The sequence below is a fragment of the Abramis brama genome (genome assembly GCF_963993115.1).
Source record: "Abramis brama genome assembly, chromosome: 10".
Classification (NCBI taxonomy): Eukaryota; Metazoa; Chordata; class Actinopteri; order Cypriniformes; family Leuciscidae; genus Abramis; species Abramis brama.
Genome location: NC_139972.1, coordinates 36,586,320 through 36,604,276, shown reverse-complemented (window position 1 = coordinate 36,604,276; position 17,957 = coordinate 36,586,320). Strand labels below are relative to the sequence as shown.

General features: G+C 34.4%; 1 protein-coding gene across 1 annotated transcript; it reads left to right on the top strand.

The window, feature by feature from the left end:
• Positions 1-2,013: 2,013 nt before the first annotated feature.
• prss16 (serine protease 16) lies at positions 2,014-15,387 on the top strand (the record flags this gene model as incomplete). Its single annotated transcript, XM_084125674.1, has 11 exons — positions 2,014-2,142; positions 2,669-2,768; positions 5,052-5,181; positions 5,268-5,391; positions 7,203-7,280; positions 8,120-8,167; positions 8,243-8,527; positions 10,658-10,790; positions 12,862-13,041; positions 13,373-13,524; positions 14,332-15,387. The coding sequence occupies 11 exons, from the start codon at positions 2,014-2,016 to the stop codon at positions 14,389-14,391; spliced, it is 1,419 nt and encodes a 472-aa protein (XP_083981800.1). The 3' UTR covers positions 14,392-15,387.
• Positions 15,388-17,957: the final 2,570 nt, after the last annotated feature.

Sequence of the window (17,957 nt, the reverse complement as noted above, 5' to 3'; positions counted from 1 at the left end):
AATTATCTGTTTCTCTTATTCTTGATAATAACACAAGATATGTAAGAGTATATGTCATTCTCTGGACATTATTAACATGACTTGCTATTGATATAATAAAGAAAATAGTGCTTTTATTTATTTACGGTATTTACTTTTGCAATGTTTGTCTTGTTTGGTATGTAAAGAAGTTTAATGGAAAACTATATACATTTTTTTCATCTGAGTATCATCATCATTACAGTGGGTTATATGGAATTTTGCTTTGTATTGAAATTCAGATATTGTGCTTTTACTTTTAAAGGAACACTCCACCGTTTTTTGAAATAGGGCTTATTCACCTTCTTTCCTACATTTAGATATGTGGGCAAATGCATTTTTGTCTCAGTGCATGCATTGTTTTAGTTTGACAGGGTCGGCGCTAGCTTAGCTTAGCATATTGAATGGAATCCTTTGTTGCCAGCTAGCATGTCCTGAGTAAAAGTGATATAAAAAAAAAAAAAACACCTAATTACTTCTTGTGGCCTGCGTATTCACAACGAGTACAAATAGCGATGCAGATTAACACTAGGCGATTTCCTATGCAGATATTGACTTATATATTAAGGACTAAATTAGGGGGAAGCACAGGTGAAGCACTGCTACTTGGGCGTGATATCTCTGCGCCCAAGTAGCAGTGCTTCGTCTGTGCTTCCCCATAATATAGTCCCAAGTCAATATCTGCATAGGAAATCGCCTAGTGTTAATCTGCATCGCTATTTGTACTCGTTGTGAATACGCAGGCCACAAGAAGTAATTAGGTGTTTTTATTTTATTTTTTATATTACTTTTACTCAGGACATGCTAGCTGGCAACAAAGGATTCCATTCATTATGCTAAGCTAAGCTAGCGCCGACCCTGTCAAACTAAAACAATGCATGCACTGAGACAAAAATGCATTTGCCCACCTATCTAAATGTAGGAAAGAAGGTGAATAAGCCCTATTTAAAAAAACGGTGGAGTGTTCCTTTAAAGTGGTTTATGCATTTTAAAGCATGTATGATTTGTCTGTCACTTACTATTCAACCCATTATGCTTGACATTTCCCATCTTTCTGACATAAAGTTTAAGGGAATGGGATCACATGATTTAAGTTTCTCTTACAGTCTTTATCAGTATGTTTACACTTACACTGCCGTTCAAAAAGTTTTTTATGTTTTTAAAAGAAGTCTCTTTGCTCACCAAGGCTATATTTAAATGATTAAAAATACTATATATATATATATATGACAATTTATAATAACTGTTTTCTATGTGAATATATTTTAAACTGTAATGTATTCCTGTAATTAAAGCTGAATTTTCATCATCATTACTCCAGTCTTCAGTGTCACATGATCCTTCAGAAATTATTATAATATGCTAATTTTAATGTTTAAAAAACATTTATTATTATTATCAATCTTGAAATCAGTTATGTACAAAAAAGAATTCAGGATTCTATGATGAATGGAAAGTTCTATTTTATTTATAAGCATTATAAATGTCTTTATCGTAACTTTTGATCAATTTAATTTATCCTTTCTGAATAAAAGTATTGTTTGAAAGTATTGATAAAAACAATTGTTATTGACCCCAAACTTATGAACGGTAGTGTATAATGTAACAAAAGCTTTCTATTTCAGATAAATGCTGTTCTTGTGAACTTTTATTCAAAGAATCCTGACTTTTTTTTTTTGTAAACTGTTTTCAACATTGATAATAATAATAAACGTTTCTTGAGCATCAAATCATCATATCAGAATGATTTCTGAAGGATCATGTGACACTGAAGACTGGAGTAATGATGCTGAAAATTCAGCTTTGATCACAGGAATAAATTACTTTTTAAAATATATTCAAATATAAAACAGTTATTTTAAATTGTAAGAATATTTCACAATATTGCTGTTGTTACTGTATTTTTGATAAAAAATAATTAAATGCAGATTTGGTGAGCATTTTCAAAAAAGAAAAGTTTGTTATATATTTTTTCTAGGTCCAATTCTATGGCGAATGAAGGACCACGTGCATAAAATCCAACAGGCCCGAATAAAACACACTTCCACTGCCATTCCCAAGAAAGGCACAATTCACCAACCCCTGAACCACTTCGACAAGCAGAATGACAAAACCTTCCCACAGGTACAAACTATAGACAACCTCACACTCATCCTGCTCTAAATGTGATCAGACACAAGAACAAGACATGGGGAACACTTTATAATGAGTATACAGTAGCCTAATAAAGTACTTAGATCATTTGCAAAGTATTAGTTTATAGTTAATTAATAGTTTTTACTGTGTATTGTAGCATCTACATTGTTAATATATTAATAGGCTATATAAAAATAGTAAGCTCTTCATTCATTGTCATTAACACAATTATTATTGTTTAATTAGCTCATATGTAAAGAGTAAAATATGCTTTTTATGCTTTAACAGCTTATTTGATTTGTTAATACATTATTACTGTATATTTATTATAAAGTGTTACCGAAATGGGTTGTTTTAATTCCTATATTCAAAATAGTGTGAAATATATAAATAAAAAATGTAATGCTTTAAGTTATTATAAAATGTTGTTTTAATTAGGCCTATATTAAAACGAATTAATTAATCATGTCAATTATTTTGCCATCATTTGTTCTTTAATATTTGTTCTCCACAGAAATTCTTTGTGAACGACGTTTATTGGCAGCGTTCGGATGGACCGGTCTTTCTCTACATAGGAGGAGAGGGACCCCTCTCCAAATTCAGTGTATTGTTCGGTTAGGACCCTTCTTTTTTTTTTGCTTCAAGTCATTCTGCAACATTCAACCTGATCTCCTGAGGAAAACGTGTTTATAGAAACGTTTTGTAAAGCCAAAATACCCGTCAGTTCCTCCTACACCTCACTCCTGCTTCAGGTCAACTGTCCACTGGGTGGCGCCAAATGTTGCATGTTCAAAACAAGTTAAAGAAAAAGCATCACGCTGCCATTTACTACACAACATATTTTTATAACTTTTGGGAGGGATCTTAATATATTTTTCCTGTCAGCTGCAAAGTCTTACAATATAGAATCACCAGTCACATGGCATAACTGGTTGCCTCAAAAAATGCATTTACATTTATCCAAAGCAATGGTTTGCAAATAAAGAAGAACGTCACAAAGAATTTAAAAAAGATATTTCCAGAACTGAGTGTTCATGAAGCAAAGGTTGTGCGTATGTGGACCAGCCGGAGAACGGGGACAAAGAATTGATGGTAACACTTTAGAAAACTGTGCCGTCATTAATGAATAACTGCAGGAACAAATGAGTAACACACTATTAACATTCTAGTAATTACTATTAACTAATGAGAAACTCTGATTAACTAATTAGTAAGTGATACGCTCAGTCTATGTGGTAGTTCACTACAAGCTAATCAGTAACTACTATTTTTTTTTTCCATTCCTCCCAGAGAACTACAACAGGTTCATAATTAACACGAATAATGCATAATTTATAATAAAAGGTAATGGTAACCCACTAATGACTCAAGTGTTACTGTCACCATAGATATCATATATAAACGCTAGATGTCTTATGGCGCAGTCACTTCCGGCATCACCGTTCGGCCATCTTGTCACAGTGAAGCTGTGAATTAAGGTGAGTGATCAGCACGCACACAAATCCTCTTATCTCGCTGAAATCTTGACGGATTTACAAACGGTTTGGTTTCTTACAAATGTTATTAACGTGGCTATAATTCCGAATGCTTGAACATGTATGTTATAATTATTCATATGTATGCAGTGTATGTATGCAGTGTCATAACTACATCTCTGACGTTTATAACAAACCAAACCGTTTGAAAATCGGTAGAAAATTGAGCAAGTTATGGTTATTTAAAAGTACATGCACCATTAAACGAGTGAGCGAGCACACTGTGGCAAGATGGCCGCCACGTGCGGACGTCGACCTCCATTGGCTAGCAGCGCGCACGAGACATCTAGCCTTTATATATGATATCTATGACTGTCACTATCCACACACAGGAAACAGGGGTAGATCCAAAATGCAGTATTTAATAGGGTAATCCATAAATCATTATCCAGTCCAAGCAAAGGTCAAAATCCAAAAGGCAATCCAACACAAGACACAAAACAAGAAACAGGCAAGAACAGACATCCGAAGTGGTGTGATACATAACAAGGACTCCGTAACAAACACTAAACAGGCAGGGTATATATAACACAGAACTAACAATGATAATGGGGAACAGCTGAGTGCAATGATAATGGGGAACAGCTGAGTGCAATGAAACAGTGATGGGTACAGACAAGGATTGTGGGGAATGCAGTTCATAATGTGGATGACACCGTGGGGGAAGAGGACCTCTAGTGGTTACCCAGGAAACACAAACCAGACACTGTGACAGTTACTACATCCTTCTAAAGGAACTGCTAATTATTTGCATCATTATTCTAGTGAAAAACATGATAACTACCTAATATTGACTGAAGTCATTGTAAACTTTTGAGATTTTTGTGAGATTTTTAATAGTAATTCCTTCCGATGGATTTGGTAACACTTTAGTCATTACTGTGTTCCCATGATCTTCACTTCAGAATACTGATCCAAATAATTAGTAGTTCCTTTAGAAGGATGTAGTAACACTTGAGTCATTACTAATGGGTTACCATTACCTTATATTATCCATTATGCATTATTAATATTAATTATGAACCTGCATATAGTAGTTCTTAGTAGTCTTCAGTGATGTATGAAAAATAGTAGTTATTGATTAGCTAATAGTGAACTACCACATTCAACTGAGCGCTATTACTTACTATTTCATTAATCAGAGTTTCTTGTTAGTTAATAGTAATTACTAGAGTGTTAATAGTGCGTTACTCATTTGTTCCTGTTGTTCATTAATGAAGGAAAAGTATTCTAAAGTTGAATTCAATTCAAAGTTGAAGTTAAATTAAAGTAGAAGTTAAATTCGAAATTGATTCTCTAATTTTGATAATGCTAATCCAGAAATGTGCTTTGCATTTGCCCCCCCCTCCCTCCATCTGTTAGGGCACCATGTGTTGATGGCAGAGAGTCACGGAGCGCTGCTGGTGGCGCTGGAGCACCGCTTCTACGGGCAGAGCATCAACCCTGATGGACTCGAGACCGAGACACTGAGACATCTCTCCAGCCAGCAGGCGTAATGATGACTGACCTTTCGCTCGTCACAATGATGATCACAGTGACAGTTCTGATGCATGTTGTTTCCTCTCCTCCCTGTCTCAGTTTGGTGGACTTGGCTGTGTTCCGGCACTACATCAGCCAGCGCTTCGGCCTCTCGCACAACAACACCTGGATCAGCTTCGGAGGCTCCTATGCTGGAGCTCTCTCGGCTTGGCTGAGAGGAAAGGTTTGTTCCCAAACAAGTTAAAAAATTATATAAAAGTGTTCGTCTCGTGTCTTTAACTACTAATGTATGTACTTATTGTGTCCATACACGTGTGCTGCTGGGATGCGGGTGAGGTTCGGCACAGGGTTGGTGGTTTAGGAGGGTGGGTTAAGGTGTAAGGGTAGGGTCAACAGTATAGGGGTGTAACGTGTCACAATATATTGCAATACAAAAATGCATCAATATGTATCGTGGATAGTGACAATATGTACTGTGTATAATTCACCCAAAATAAAAAGTACTGTGTGAGAAAAAAATTACGTTTTCAGAGTTTTAGTGTCAGCACTACATTAAACTGCTATATATAATGTTGAATATAATGTATAATAATGCAATGGGGGAATATTTGTGGGTCCTGATAATGCCAAATGTCTTATGTTACCAGTAAAAGTGGCCTACATTATTTTAAATATATCTAGTCAGTGAAATAGCGCAAGCATATTTGTCTAAAATAATTCAGTATTTTCAGCTTCAGAATCATGAATATTGTTATTCTGGTGTCTCTATTGTCCTGTGTGTTGGGTTTCCAGCACCAAGTCCAAGCCTATTCATTTACACACACAATGTAAAACCAAATTTAGCATTTTAATCAACAGTACATTTTTTGTTAACCTTTTATCATAAGTCTTGAGTATCGCAATAATATCGTATCGTGAGTTCAGTATCGTGATACGTATCGAATCGTGACATGAGGGTATCGTTACACCCCTAGTCAACAGTGTAATTACAGATGTGATTTCAGAGATTAATTACAGCTGTTATTACACGCATTTTTAAAATGTAAGTACAATGTAAAAACATGTGTACTCAATAAGTGCACTGTATCAAATGAATAATTTAAATGTTAGTACAAAGACATCATTACGTGGAACCAAAGTTTTTAATTAGTTTTTAATCTTTAATTCAAATACATTTTAGAGGATCAAATCTCCACCTGCACCCTAAAGAGTTAGTTCACCAAAAAATAAAAAAAATATGTGTAACACTTTACAATAAGGACCCATTAGTTATCATTAGTTAGTATCAATGAGCACATGAGTAGTGTTGATTAATCATTGTTAACGTTAATAAAAATACAAGTGTTTATTGTTTGTTCATGTTAGCTCAAGGCCATAAAGTAATATTAAAGATTATAATTAGTTCTGGGCAACGATTAATTGTGATTAATCTCATCCACAAATAAAAGTTTGTGTTTACATAATATATGTGTGTGTACTGTGTATAATCATTTTGTATATATAAACACACACACATGTATACATTTAAGAAAAATGTGTTATTGATATATAAAATATTTATATTTATATATAATATAAATTATATATAAACATATATACACTATATGCAAATATATATATATATATTGCACTACATGCAAATATTTCTTAAATATATACAAGCATGTGTGTGTATTTATACAAAATAATTATACACAGTACACACACATATATTATGTAAACACAAACTTTTATTTTGGATGAGATTAATCACAATTAATCGTTGCCCAGCACTAATTATAGTAATTAGTGATAATAATTAGTAAATGTTGAAATTAACATGAACTATGATGAATAAATTAACTTTAGTAGTATTTTTCATTGTTCATGTTGAGGAATGTATTAACTATTAATGGAACCTCATTGTAAAGTGTTACCGAAGTCTGTCATCATTTTCTTTTCTGTTTTCTTTTTTTTAACACTGAAGAAATGTACAAAAATGCCTATGCTGCTCTTTTCCATTCAGTGAAACTCCAAAATGTGTTTTTCTTCTAGTTTCCTCATCTTATCTATGGAGCAGTGGCATCCTCCGCCCCTGTCCAAGCTCAGCTGGACTTTAGCTCTTATAATAAGGTGAGAGTTTCATTCTTGTGAAGTAATGTTATTATATATATATATATGTCAATACATGTCAAGTTACAATACTAATATTTATGTTTTAAATTCTTCACTTTCAAACGTTCAAATCTTCAAGCGTTTATTTTGGCAGGATACTGGTGGAACTTCTATCCACAGAAATGTTGGAAATCGTGTGAATAAAGGAACCTAATATGCATTGTTTTCCCCAATTCTATGGTGCTCTTCGGTCACTCTTGACCGAAAAAATGTACGTTTCAAAAATGTATAAAATCGTAGCATCTTCAGAAACTTGTTTTCTCTCAGTTCAGACTGTAATGACCCTTCAAATGTTTATTTGAAGCGTCAGTTTTTGCGTCATACAAAAGTGAGTCATCAAATAAACATTTCAAACAAAATGTAAACCTTCACAAAAAATAGACTTTGTCTAAACTTATTTTCAAATCCACAACCTAATAAAAGTAAGTAATTGTGTCTAAAAACAACTAGAGAATTTACAAGCCTCTTTAAATACAGCTATTCATGCATCTAGTGGTTACAACATGACATTAAATGTTTTTTGTTTTTTTTACTCCTACTGTTGACACCAATCTGCCTTCAAAAATGTAGTTTTAAATACTGCTAATAATAATAATAATAATAATAATAATAATAATACAAATCTTAGAAAAAAACTATTACTTTCAATCAGAAATCAAGTGTGACTCCCAAATTAGGGGATAGGAGATTCCCAACACCAACAAACACCAATTTGGGAAACTCTGAGGTAGAGCACAACACTTTCAGTAGTTATTGCATAACTTGTGTGGTTTGGCATTAAAACCTTTATTTTGCAGGTGGTTGCTTATAGTCTTATGAATGAGGCAGTGGGTGGCTCTAAAAAGGTAAGAGCACATTTAGGGTTGCTATGAATTCCTCTGTGTGTCTATCTGAGTGTGTGTGTGTGTGTCCTCACTCAGTGTGTAGCAGAAGTGAAGGCAGTGTTTGCAGCAGTCGAGGCAGCTCTGCTTATGGGGAATGAGACCGAGGTGGGAAAAGACTTCGGCTGCTGTGAGACCCCTCTGAAGCCGGAGGACAAAGCGGAGCTGTTGCAGAGTTTGGCTGATATCTTCATGGGAACCGTCCAATACAACGAGGAGGGGGTCGCGTTCAGCATCGCGGAGCTGTGTGACATCATGACCAATAAGAGTGAGGCCTGTGAGCAGAAGGAGGAGGCGTATGACCGTCTGGTCAAAATAGCGGCGGTAAAAATAAAAAATTTGGTTCAAATAAAAAGTGGAATTGTGTGTAGCTTTAATAAAGAAATCAAATAAATTAAATTTAAGTTTAGATGTATTTTAAAGTTTTGTGGTATAACAGTATACATTACCACAGACAAGGTAAGTACATTTTGTTTCAGTTTCATAACATTATTGCTGTGTTGCCTTGATTAGAAATTCTAAATATAAATGCTATACAATACTACAGTATTATTTCATTGATATATATATATATATATATATATATATATATATATATATATATATATATATATATATATATATACAGTGTTATGCATAAGTTTAGACACCCATGCTAAAGTTGACTAAAAAGAGGAATAAAAAATCATCTTTTGGAAATTGAACTTAATGCCTTAATTAATTTTTTTTGGAAAAATCCAACCTTTAAGGACACCAATTTTCTTTGTGAATGAATAATGTATCGTAAATAAATAAATGTTCTTCCTTAAAATACAGGGTGCATAAGTGAGTACACCCCTATGTTAAATTCCCATAGAGGCAGGCAGATTTTTATTTTTAAAGGCCAGTTTTAAAGACCATACCTAGAGATTGGCATGGGGTACTTTCCATAAGATCATCTCTCAATGCAAATCAAACCAGCTATTAGGCTAACTGAAATAAAACCATGCCAATCTCTAGGTATGGTGAAGGCTATGTGATGATGTGGGGCTATTTTAATTCCAAAGGCCAAGGGAACTTTATCAGGATGCATAGTATCCTGGATCCATGAAGTGACTGGCCTTTAAAAATAAAAATCTGCCTGCCTCTATGGGAATTTAACACAGGGGTGTCCAGACTTATGCACCCTGTATTTTAAGGAAGAACATTTATTTATTTACGATACATTATTCATTCACAAAGAAAATTGGTGTCCTTAAAGGTTGGATTTTTCCTAATTTTTTTAATTAAGGCATTAAGTTCAATTTCCAAAAGATGATTTTTTATTCCTCTTTTTAGTCAACTTTAGCATGGGTGTCTAAACTTATGCATAACACTGTATATATATATATATATATACCGGTATATAACTGGTCAAATGTTTGGAATAATTAAGATTCTTTTTTAATGTTTTTTAGTCTCTAATGCTCACCAAGACTGCATTTATTTGATTACAAATACAGTAAAAACAGTTTTAATATACTGTATTTTAAAATGTAATTTATCCCTGTGATCAAAGCTGAATTTTCAGCATCATTACTCCAGTCTTCAGTGTCACATGATCCTTCAGAAATCATTCTGTGTGTGTGTCTATGTAAACTATTACATTTTTAGGATACTTTTATAATGTAAATACTAAAATTTCACAATATTACTGTATTACTGTATTTTTCATAAAATAATTGCAGCCTTGTTGTGTTTAAGAGACTTCTTTCAAAAACAAAATCTTATTATTCCAAATTTTTGACGCACATGCACACACACACACACACACACACACACACGCACGCACGCATCTTGAGCTCAAAATTAGTGTCATGAATTTATAAATTTACAAAGAATTATCATGTGGACACTTCATTTCAGAATAGCATACTAGCATGACTTACAGTAAACTATTCTGTGTGAAATACTGTATATCCAGCAATGCCACGTGTTCAACTTTACCATCCATTTCTAGTGTGATAAATGAATAAAAAGTTAAGATATTTTTTAAGATATTTACTCAAATAATGTAAACAAGGTCATTTGGCAATAATTTAGCACACTACTATCTTCTATACTGCTTTCAGTTTCACATAAATTTTCCCCCTACTTTTTTTATAGGCTGTAAACTCTGTATTCACTAGAAGGCTATACATATTCTAATTTTGCACAGATGTTGTGCAACTAAATTGAAAAACACAATATCATTTCTAACCAGCTGAGGGCATCACTGACTAAAAAATGTTGTCCGATTCTCTTAAATCTCCTACATTTGAAACACAACTCTACACACAATACTGTACGGTTTCCTCTTACTATAAAACACATTTTGCTAAATTAAAATAGTATTTAAATGATAAAATCATCACAGATTATGTTGATAAAGCTCAACAGCCCCTTTAAGGCGCAGGTGTAAGTCTTATAATGAGCATATTTCTGCCATATCTTCAGATGTACCGTGCCAGAGAGAATGTCCCGTGTCTGGATGTCTCTCACGAGAAGCTTGTGCTTGAACTCAGTAACACTAAAGCTTCGTCCAGTTACAGACAGTGGCTCTACCAGACCTGCACTGAGTTCGGCTTCTGTGAGTATTACATCAACTCTACTCGTTTTGATCATTCTCTGAAACTCATTGCATTAGATAACAAATTATCAAAGCAAGTGGCTTTTTCAGAATTAACTTCATCTTTCTATCCTTGTTGCACATTTTTAACAAACTGGTGTCAAGGCGATTTTTATGAAGCATGAAGGCAGTTCCCTCAAGTTCACACATGTGGAGTAACAATTGGTGTAGTTCATCATTTTGACTGTGTGGACATTTTACTAATGCTTGACATCCAAAAAGTATCTCAATACTTTTGGTCTTTATCTTGAACACTATATCTATTTTTGTATCATTTAGATCCTAACGAACATTTTTTTGTAAAATGATTTGCTTGAATATAGTGTTTGCACTATCTTTAAAATAATTGGCATCTGGTTTGACAAACATTTTATCCAGTGCAATGACGTTTATGACATTTTTGAGTGCTGGCAAATATTGTTAAGGGTCAGAGTTTTGTCCAGAGGAGAACTGGTCCGCCGACTGAGCCTGGTCTCTCCAAAGGTTTTTCTCTGTTTCTGTCGCCTGCACGGTAAAATCCAACAGCTGTTCTAACTAACACTTTTTAGTTAGCTTTACATAATGTCTTAACTTAATTGTACAAATCTAGTGATCTGTACTATTCACATACTGTTCCTTGTTTACTCTGAAAACCCAAGTTAAGATTAATTGTTTTTTTTTAGTGTCGTTTTGTCAAGCAAAAAAGGGTTGAGGCTGGGAAATTCTTACTAGACTTCCGCTCATGTCCTCCGCTTCTGCCGTTATCTTTCTCTAGTTGCATTCACTAATTTCCCAAAGTCATCTTGAATGTTGAATTGTCAAAACAACTGAAAAATTTGAGAGGACATCACTTAAAGCTGACGTCATAAATTGATGTTGACGATCAATTTTGCCAATGAAAATTCACCATTATGGTGATCAGTGTCCCTTTGGTTGGGTGCCTGGAACTACATTTATATTATTGTAATTATCTTCCTATTAATGCAACAAGAAATCACAGTTATTTGATTTTAAAGGAAGGGAAGTGATAGGTTGCTTTTAAAAGGTGACCTGAATAAATCTTTAACTAGTCTATTTTTCATGTCGGGAAAAATTATGTTTTAAAATTTGATTGCAACACCTAGTGTCATAAACACCTACAGTAGTTATTTTTTTTAAAATTGGGTTGATATAATCCCCCTATATTTGTGATAATATCTGGCAATTGACCATGCTTGAGTGACACACAGACTTCAAGATTCAGCATGCAAAACACAACAATAATTACATTTTATTTATTATTTATTAATTATATCTAACAATTTTATTTGCTTTTTTGTTGTGCTACTAACTGACACAAGACAGCAAATAAAAATTGGCAAATAAAAGCAATTGCATAATTTATTCATGCTGCAATGCACTCTGGGAGTCAGTAATTCTGAGTAGTTATACTAAGTCAAGAGTAAATCTAGTCAAGTACTCTCTGCAGTCCTTTTATAGTTACTTGAACTCTTGTGTAAGTGAACTATACCAACTACGCATTTGTTAGTACAACATATTATTCCTATTTCACTTTTTGTAAGGCAATTGGTTTGCTTTTTTAAGTAAGACTAACTCATTACATTTTACAGTGTGATGCAGTTTGTGTATGTCTTGCCACTGTTCCCTCTGGCTTGCTTAGTTGGTGATATTTAATATTATTCAACAATATTATTGACTTGACTGCACTGACACTGAGCTGATGATGACATCTCTGATTTCTAGAAGCTTTATAGCTGAATTGAGCTCACTGATGATCTTCACACATTTATGAGTACTGCATTATCACTAAACTCATTTCAGCTGAAGCATTATCACTGAATCCATTTGCATCATTGAATCATTATTTTCCTGTTATCACTGTAAAGCTGCTTTGAAAATCTGTATTGTATAAAGCACTAAATAAATAAAGGTGACTTGACTTGAGTGTATTTAAGGTAATTAAATATTCTTTCACAAGGTTAGTTTTCATCATGTCTATTAAGTCTTAATTTCTAATCCAACTTTGTACATTTTGTGTTGGTTTCTGGATCAGACCAGACATGCGACGACACTCACTGCCTCTTCTCACGTGTGTCAACCCTTCAGTCTCAGACTGAGCTCTGCTCTCGACTCTTCAACATCCCTCAGGACAGTCTGCCGGTGCGCATCGACTTCACCAACCAGTACTATGGAGGGAACCGGCCCCAAACACAAAGAGTGCTCTATGTCAACGGTGAGCATGAGTGGCTTTGACTTTCATGCAGATTCTCAGATCCTTTCACCTTCGAGTTCACGTTCGAGTTCATGCATATGCATGTAATTGATTGATTTAACTTTATTGTCCTTAAAGGCGATTCTTTATGTAGACAGCAGACACATATAGCAACACAACACACACACACAAAAAATAACACACATTTATAATAAATCATTTAAAAACCTAATTGCAGCAGGTATAAAGGAATTCTTATATCTATGGGAAATGACAGTGAAGTTGCCTGTTCAGAGTACAGTGATTGAACATTATGTGATGTGATTCATAAAGTCTTGTTTTTCTGACCAAGGCAACATTGACCCGTGGACGGAGTTAAGCGTGGTCTGGAACGACACGATGGCGGACGATGACAGAGTCATTCTTATTGACGGCACCGCCCACTGTATGGACATGAACGCTGATAAATCAATGGATAAACCTGCACTGCACCAAGCCAGGAAGGTAACATGCAATGGAGATTGTAAAAAAAAATATTGTGGAATTTAAAAATAAGGGAGTTGACATACCTTTTTTCGGTAGCACTTTACAATAAGGTTTCATTAGTTAACTACCTGAACAATACTTCTTCAGCATTTATTAATCTTAGTTAATATTCATTTCAACATTTACTAATATGTTATTCAAATCAAATGTTGTATTTGTTAACATTAGTTAATGCACTGTGAACTAACATGAACAGCTGTATTTTTTATTAACTAACATTAACAAAGATTAATAGATAATGTAACAAATGCATTGCTCATTGTTAGTTCATGTTAGTTAATACATTAACTAATGTTAACTAATCAAACCTTATTGTAAAGTGTTCCCTATAGAAAATGCACCGATATTAAAATTTTGCCCGATACTGATAACCGATAATTCTTTATATTTGAAAGCCGATAACCGATCTATTGACCGATAAATCTAAATACAGATTTAGAAAAAAAATCTCATCATGTCCCAATCACACAATTATAATGATGTTTTCATTATAATATTATTCTGCCGATATGATACTTGCATGTTGCACTGAACGGTATTTTCCTTTTCAAGGTGAGTCCAATCATATTTCAAGCAATTCAAAAACATCATGGTGAACAGTGTTCATCTGAAGTGTCTCAGCTGAAGGAAATAATACATTATTTATCAGCTTCAATATATTTCTTATTGGGCCAGTAACGATAACAATAAAAATGAACATATATCGGCCGATACCGATATATTGTATTTTTTCTCATGCAGTTTTCCATGTTGTTATCCCCATAGGAGATTGAAAGACGTGTGGCCACGTGGCTCAAAAGCGCAGCATGGCACCATAAGGTTTGATCAGCACGACTTTTTCATAATCACATGATGACCGAAGCGTGCCAACTGGCTTTCTTTTTATCTTTTAATTGAAAAAGAGAGATCTGAGTGCTTGACATCTTGAAATCAGCTCTACATTAGACTTAACCTTCCTTAGGAGCCGAGAGACTGGTTGAGTTCAACAAAAATGTCTAAATTATTTCCATGTATGTACAGTAATAGTACTCAAATATGTCCACTCACATGATTGCAGTCCAGTCTTAAATGGTCTAAAAATTGTAATTGCATGATTAATACTACTCAAGCTGAATTCATAATTCTATACAAGCATACTAATATTACGATCCCACTTTATATCAGTGGCCTTTAACTACTATGTACTTACATTATAAAACTAAGCATTTTATATGTACTTATCATTACAAACATGTTTTTCTGCAAAATTCTTGCCAGATTCGCATTTGCTGAGGTTAGGAGTACTTTTTGGGTTGGGGTTTGGTCATCAGAGTAAATAAGTATGTAATTTCGTGCAAATACTTAATAAATAGCATTTTATTTAAATATTATTATTTTATTTTTTTGTAAGTACATATAGTTAAAGACACCTAAGGTAATATAAAGTGGGTTCATTGTTACTATCTGACAGAAATAGGAAGAGTATTGCTAGTATGCTGCTCCAAATTCAGTTTCAGTCTTTTTTAACTTTTGCTTTTATGAGACACTTTATATAATAGGATCTGTACAAAATCCAACACCACACTTGTCCAGCAACACAGAAAACACGTCCTGCACCTTTAATCAATGACTCTGTGTGGAAATGCATATACTACCATGCTACTCTTCCTCTTCCTCTACTGCAATGCACAGTATGCAGATTTTCTATATGCACAGATTTATATTTATAACAAAAATATAACAAAATATATATAACAAGATAATAAAAGTACATATATGAGAGATACACTGTGTGAAAATATCAATATGGTAATGCTTTACATTTTTCAGTAAACTAATGTAAGTTAACTTCTAACTAATACTCTGTATACAGTGATTAATAAGGCATTTAATGATAATAAAATGTGTGTTATGCAGAATTTATTTGTGTTTGTGCTGATGTGGTAAATTTCACACGTAGAAATGATCATGCTGTTCTGAGGCTTTGCCAAAATCTCAAATTTGAGTGCTCATAAACTCATAAACCCAACAATGGCCAGTTTCCATTCACGATAATATCTATGAAAAGCCACCAGCTTGTTTTATACAATAGAAAGAGCTGTTGGTATTACATACTCCCCCGCCTATTAACAATTGTTACTATAGCCAGAAAAATGTGATATATGAGAGAGAGAGAGAGAGAGAGAGAGAGAGAGAGAGAGAGAGAATGTATTGTATAAGTAATGGTTTAGTGCTTTAATTTATATAATAGACGAGTCTTGCAAAACTTTCTATACATTTTTACAAGTTCAGTTATGAATTTCCAGGATCAAGAAAAATATGTTGAGATACATGATGTTAAGAACAAGAAGATGATCCTGGTGTTCTCATATACTGATCTGTACATTACAGGAGTAATCAGTCATTTCTATGCAAATAATTTACAAATAGGGGCATGTGCAATGATGTCTGAACAACAGCAGAAACACAAAATCAATCATACTCAATCTGTGAATGTATGTGTGTGTAAGGTGAGCAAGAGCCAGTTGTTACAAGGCCATCTGCTTGGCGGCAGTGTGTGTGTGTGTGTGTGTGTGTGTGTGTGTGAGGGGGTGGTTTAGGGGACAGGGGGTGTGTTCAGCTCCTGCTGTTTGGTCCTGCCTCTCGCTGATTGATGATCTCCACTCCCCCAGGGTCGACCAGGTCACGACCTCCCACTACTGACCCCCCCTCTGAGAGAGCTCATTCAGCACACACACACACACACACACACACGATTCACTCCATTTTGCTGTCTTTCCCCCTTTCCCTTTCAAACAGATCTATGAATATATATATATATATACACTTGCCAATATACTGTCCATGATCATTCATCATGTCTTAAATATGACATGTAACAGTAGGATCCTGCAGTCATATGCTCCGCGTCATCTAAAATTGTTTTAAACAAATATTTTATAATTATTTTCAATAATATAAATTTATGTTAACTGAGGGTATAAGTGTTTGAAATATTTGTGTTTTAAATGTCACGTCAACTGCCCTCAGTTAAGACCACAAGGCTATTTAAGTAAATTAAAAAAAGAATGAAATAATAAATAAATAAATACATTTCAACCAGTTATTGAATATAGTCCTTTATATTATATATGATATATTTCTATAAATATGTGTACATTAGACTATTTGTCAACTGTTCATAAATATTTGTAACTAAATTCCATATTCAAAATATCCATGCACACATCATGTGCGTGCGTGCGTGTGTGTGTGTGTGTGTTATATTTGCATGACTTCAGTGTGTTATACAGGTCCTTTTTCTTTTCTGTGACTTATACGTATACATGATTATACGACAGCTTTGCATTACACACATATTATGTTTAGACTGAGCAAAACACCTGCAACTGCACATACATTTCAACCATGCTATACTGTACATAATATCACTATGATTTTTTTTTTAAATCAGCCTGCAAACAGGCTTTATCTCATCACTGCAACCAGATAAGCAGAAGCTAAGAGTGTGTCATAGATACACTCTCTCTCTCTCTCTCTCTCTCTCTCTCTCTCTCTCTCTCTCTCTCTCTCTCTCTCTCACTCTCTCTCTCACACTCTCTCTCTCTCTCTCTCTCTCTCTTTCTCTCTCTCTTAGCCTGTTCCCTTGATCAATGAGCAAGTGCCAGAGCCACAACTATTAATCAGGGCCTATCGGCTATCTGTCTACCACAACAACCAATCACAGCGGCCCGACAGCTACTCCATAACAAATGGAGCGGGGGGAGGGGGGCATACTTTATCTGATCTTAGCCAGGTCACAGCACAACGACACTTACAGATGACTACAGATGCTGATTGAAAACACACATGCGGTCTAAAACAAAAGCACACATGCCCGTGTAAACAGAGACGCCATGCTACATGTATGTCCCATATCAAGAAGAGCTCTGTTTCTGAAATAAAGTCCTGGGGAAAGATTTGAATTTCCTTACTTTAGCATTTTGATAAATCACAAAGAAAATGAATTTTACCTTGACAAATCCCCCCGAGTTTATGAGGCATATACTGTATACAGCGTTAAGGGTTGGATAGATGCATGTGGCCTGTTTGATCGTCGACTAAAACCCCAAACATCTGATCAAGATGTAAGTCAGAACCGGCTGAAAGGACTTCACCAAATTTGGGGGATGTAGTTTGAAATTGTATATTGTATAAAGTGCTCCATAAATAAATCTGACTTGACTCGACTTGAAAGCTCTGAGAGGAGTTAGTCAGAAATATTGATCTCGAGTTAAGGATCTAGAAAAACAGTAGGTACAATAACAGTACGTTGGCTTTTTCCAACTCAACATAACTAATTTAAACCAGTTTAGAGCTCCAGCAAGTCTTACAATGAAAGTGTTTTCAGGGAATTTTCCCCTATACTTGAC